The sequence below is a fragment of the Tupaia chinensis genome, unplaced genomic scaffold (genome assembly GCF_000334495.1).
Source record: "Tupaia chinensis unplaced genomic scaffold, TupChi_1.0 Scaffold000159_1, whole genome shotgun sequence".
Taxonomy (NCBI): Eukaryota; Metazoa; Chordata; class Mammalia; order Scandentia; family Tupaiidae; genus Tupaia; species Tupaia belangeri.
The window spans coordinates 1,379,722-1,384,643 of record NW_006159630.1 but is presented as its reverse complement, the minus strand read 5'-3'; the positions used below and the strand labels follow the sequence as shown (position 1 = coordinate 1,384,643).

At 64.3% G+C, this 4,922-nt stretch overlaps 1 protein-coding gene across 6 annotated transcripts in view; it reads right to left on the bottom strand.

Annotated features, from left to right (window-relative positions):
• Positions 1 to 4,922, bottom strand: part of SLC38A10 (solute carrier family 38 member 10) — a 37,863-nt gene that overhangs the window by 20,744 nt on the left and 12,197 nt on the right. For all 6 annotated transcript variants that reach the window (XM_027770736.1, XM_006145659.3, XM_027770737.1 and 3 more), the window contains 2 exons: positions 2,269 to 2,371; positions 1,311 to 1,493 (listed from right to left, as the gene is read on the bottom strand). In XM_027770736.1, the coding sequence (XP_027626537.1) occupies positions 1,311 to 1,493; positions 2,269 to 2,371 (286 nt within the window). The remainder of the gene's footprint in view (positions 1 to 1,310; positions 1,494 to 2,268; positions 2,372 to 4,922) is intronic.

The window sequence follows — 4,922 nt, the reverse complement described above, 5'->3', positions numbered from 1 at the left end:
GGGCAGCCCACTGGCCCACTGTGGCCGCCAGTCTCCCCAGATCCACCGGCCTAAGCAGCTCGGGTGCAGCCTGTGTCCCTGGGTACCAGGCACAGCAGCTGACAGGACAGACCAGGCCCGAGGTCTCAGGTGAGCACTAGCTGCCTCGCCGAGCAGGGGAGACACCTTGCCAGACAGGGCTGGCCTGCTATGCCCTGGGCCCGAGACACCCCAAGCACGCCTCTGTACATGAGCCCGGCAACGGGAAAGGCCCGGAGCCTCTGGTTTCAAGCCTCTGTTTGGAGACGTCCCAAGCAACCCGCTCGCCTACAGGATGAATAAACCTGGCTTCTCTCAGCAGCCGACATCTGCTCAGGCACTGAAAACGTTGAGCTGTACAAAAGCAGACACAGCACACGAGCCCGTGTGCCCTCCTGGCTGCCAGGACCCACTCCTGCCAAGGTTCTGGTCCTCCAGGTGCCCCGTCCACACCTGCCCTGGGACCACCCGGGGCAACTCCACCTTGGTGTCCTGCCACTTCTCTGGTTCAGGTGGCAGCACCAAGTCCGGGAGTCTGGGCAGATGGCCGACCTGCTTAGACAGTGGCCCGACCGTGAGCCCCACTTGTCCTAACATACGTGTCCCCACGTGGGTTTAAACCCCCTAGACAACTCCGTGAGTGGGGGCTAGCAGGGCTGTGGCAGTTGAGGCAGTGGACTTCCACACGGCCAGCTGAGGTTGGAGTCTGGACCTGGTAGCTTGAAAATAATGCTGGGCTGGGAACCAGCAGTTAGCGTAATGGCTGTGTCGCTGGACTCCCACGTAGTCGACCGCGGTTCGCGTCCCGGACCCGGTGGCTTAAACTCATGCCGGGCGCATGTGCGTGCGTGCCCAAGATCCCGAGAGGAGAATGGAGGAGAAGGGATTGCGGCGTGACCATCCCCCCTGGGGGTGATTTCTCGCTTTCTGGCTCTGCGTCTCTCTGTCTGTCTGGTGAGCGCACGCGCCCTATAGCAAAACCTCTCCAAAAAAAAAAAAAGAAAAAAAAGAAAATAAGGTGGGGCACAGGTGCGTGCGGGCCCGAGACCTGGGAGGAGAATGGAGAAGGGACTGCGGTGTGCCCACCCTCTCGGGGTGACTTCTCACTTTCCCTCGCAGTCTCTGCCTCTCCCCAGCAAGATCATGTACCCTATGGCAAAAACCTTACCAAAAAAACCAACCAACCAACCAACAGAATACTTGACTGAAACTTTCCTGAGGAGGGAGACTCCACCCACCGCTGCAGGAGACAGAACCAGGAAGGCCCCGGGCCCCAGGGCCGCACAGCTCACCTGCTGCTCGAAGAGCAGCGTGTTCAAGGCCTGTCTGCACGGCAGGATCATCATGGGGAAGCCCACGGCCACAGACATCATGAAGCCCACGTGGATCATCTCCGTCACCAGGTTGGAGGGGAAGTGCATGAGCACGTTCCCCGCGGTGGCCTCGGTGAAGCTCACATACCCAAAAAACCCCACCTGTTGGAGACAAGACGCAGCAGGTGGGAGACGGGACCGTGCGCACTGGCCTGGCACGCAGCGGCAGGAGCAGCTGCCCCGAGGACAGCCTCCGGAGGCCGACAGCAGTACCCGGGCATCCTGGTAAAACCCGACGGCCCATCCATCACTGTCGGCCCGCAGGACTTCCCGAAACAGAAGTGACAGCGCAGAGCCCTGTGCAGGGAGAGCAGGTGCCGGCACCCGTGACCTCCCCTGGGGTACTGAGGGGCGGCCTATGGGCCCGCACAGCGTTGGCACAGGCGCCAACAATGACCTCCAGGAGCACATGGGACAGCCCATAGAACATCGAGGGGTCAGGTCAGGGACAGAAGTGACAGCCTCAGCTCACTGTCCTCTCATTCCAAGACGCCGGCTGGCACGCAGAGACCGGACACGAGACTGTCCAGATGCCAGCAGTGACGACGTGCGTGGACCGGGAGACAAGCTCCTGTCTGACATTTTCTGACTCCTCCCGGATACGCCCCATGCCCTGGTGGATCTGGACATCTCAGCGAGGAGGGGAGAAGGGTCGCCAGCACAGCCTGGGTGGCACTAGGCCTGCAGCTGGGCCCCAGTACAACAGCAGTGGGGCAGCGGGGCCCCCGCCCCGCCACGGCGCTGCGTGGACAGGAGCTGGCACGCCTGTGACCCTGCAGCCGCCGGTCGTGCGGAACAGGGCCCCAATGCAACGCCCCTGGGAGGGCCGCATGCACTGTGAGGCTGACAAGGGAGGAGAGACGGGGACGGCTCCTACCATGACGTAGAAGGTGGTGACCACGTGGAGGGAAGAGGCGAAGATGGAGCTCATGGCTTTCACCGACGGCTCGTCCAGGCTGTCGTATGTGGGCAGGACCTGGCTGTGTAAGACGAGCCCCTTCAAACCGCAGTTCAGGCAGACCCCCAGCCCGCGGGGTGTGGCTCCTGCACCTCGGCCAGGCAGCTCCAGCCCCTTTCCACACGAGGCCGTAACCCGTGTGAAGCCAGATCTCGGGGCCCCGGGGGCAGCAGTGTCGTGACGGGGCCTGCTCAGAGCGCCCACGCGCATAGGCCCCGCAAGGCACTTGGGGAGGAAGGGCGGCTGGTCCAGAGGCTGAAGCGCGACACTCTGGAGAGGCAGAGCCGCTGCCACCATGGCCAGACCTGGCTGTCGGAGCCCCTGGGTGCAGGGGACGCTGACAGCCCCACAGCGGGACAGCCCCACCCGTGGCCTCTCACTTGTGTGCGGGGCAGGTCCCCAGGCTGCCCTCTGACACTGCGAGGTGTGGGCTGGGACAGAGGGAGAGACGCAGGTATGGGGACCAGCAGATGGCGCAGTTACGGCTGGACTCCCACAGTCAACCCAGACCTGTCCCAGACCTGGCGGCTCAAAACTCACACCAGACGCGTGTGCGTGTGTGCCCAAGATCCCAAGAGTAGAGGGGAGGAGGGGGGATTGTGCGTGGCCATCCCCTCGCAAGGGTGATCTCTCACTTTCTCTGTCTCTCTGTTTCTCCAGTGAGTGCAAGCACCCTATAGCAAAAAACCTCTCTTTAAAAAAAGAAAGAAACGCAGGTGTGGGAACAAGCGGCCCCTCCTAGGGCTCCCCACGCAGAGGGGGGGGCGCGGAGAGGGGTCCGGGGGGAGGGGCGCTGCCGCAGGACACAAACAGCCTCAGTCAGCAGAGCTGAGCCCAGACCCACCTTCGGAAGGGGGTAAGCACAGGAAACAGGATGCCTGGACGGCACCAGGAGCCAGCAGGGGACAGAGGGGAGGTGTCAGACACTGGCGCCAAACTGTCCCAGGCCCACAGATCAATACCAGGGGGCCAACAGCAGCGGTCAGGGGATGCTATGGGACAGGTGCCCTCCCCAGTCGGCCCAACAGTACGGGGAACAGCTGGAGCAGGGGTCCCAGGGAGAAGGTCTCATGGTGGCAGGGCTTCCCAGTGCTGACTGCCCGCTGGCAGGAGCCGAGCCCGCCCCAGAGTCTTAGCCTCGGGGACCAGGACCAAAGAGGGCCCCAGTCCAGCGCAGGACAATAGGGGACATGCCAGGGAAGCCATGGCTCCTGCATGGGGCAGGGAGGCCCCCATGTGGGACAGAGCTGGGACACTACTGAGGGGCCTGGGCCCACATGCAGATCAGGACTGCCCAGCTGCCCGCCCCGCCAAGCAGCCACAGTGACTAGAGCCTGCCGGAGCCAGGTGTCCCACTGTCCCCAGGGCACGGAGCAGGCGCAGGGCTTGGGTCACAGTGCCATGGAGCCACTTCTTGGGCACGGGATGGCGACTCCACATAACCACAACCACAAATCCATCTACCGGGTACCAGGACCAGAGAGGGCAGGCCAGAGACAGCCAGGAGAGGCCCAGCTCATGCCGGCCACAAGGAGGCCTGTCACACCGGAGAGGCCCGGCCCGTGCTGGCCAAGAGGAGGGGCATAGCACTGGGAGCCCGGCCCGTCACCCAACCGGGACGCAGAGAAGGGACGCGCACCCTGCCCATGGGTGTGCCGACCTCGGTCTGCGAGCACGGGAGGTCTGCACGGTGGCCGGTGTCAGCCCAGGTGCCCGCGGGCAGCAAGGTGGGCCTGTACCTAGCCGGGAGCTCGAGCCCTCAGGGAACCTGCAACGTCCCGCAGAGCCAACCCCGACAGGAGCACACCAGCTGCCGCGGGCCACCTGCCCGCGGGCTCACCTCACAGCAGCGAGGACAAGTGGCGGCGCGGGAAGTGAGACAGCAAGACGCGTGTTCTGTGGGGACCGAGCTGCCAAGAGAAGCCGGTGGGACACGCGACCTGGCCGCGCATGGGAGTGGGCGGAAGCAGCAGCGGAGCGTCCTGTCTTGTCACGGCAGCTCACGGCTGGCACGGTGCACACCCGCGAGCACTCGGGCCGCTCTGCCAGCCTCTGCGCGCTGGCCATTCCCAGCCGGCTCTGGGTCCGCCCCTGCTGTCAGCCCACTGCCGCCCGACGGGCACGCGTCACACTCCTGCCACTGTGGAGACCTGCACCCCCGGGGTTCTGCTGCCAGGGAGCCCCCACACGCGCACATGCACATATGAGCACACAGCCTCACAAGGCGCCCCGCAGTGATCTGGAGTCCAGGTCTCTGCAAGGAGCTTTGACGAGTTCTCAGAAGAAACCTTGGGCCCCCGCCCTCAGGTGACAGCTGGCTCTACGCCCCGCAGCAGTCCTCGCTCATGGGTCCCAGCAACAGCCTCAGAAAGGCAACTGAGCTCCCGATCAAAGCATGCGACGTCCCTTGATCTGGACGAGGTAAAAGTCCTGAGAGAAGAGACGCCCCCCTCCAGCCGCCACACCGGGCCCACGTGGAGCCGAGACAAAGAGGGGTCTGCTGTGGGCACCACGGGCCCGCAGACCTCCACTCCCAGCCACGGTACTTACGACTGGCAGGCGAGCGGCACGCA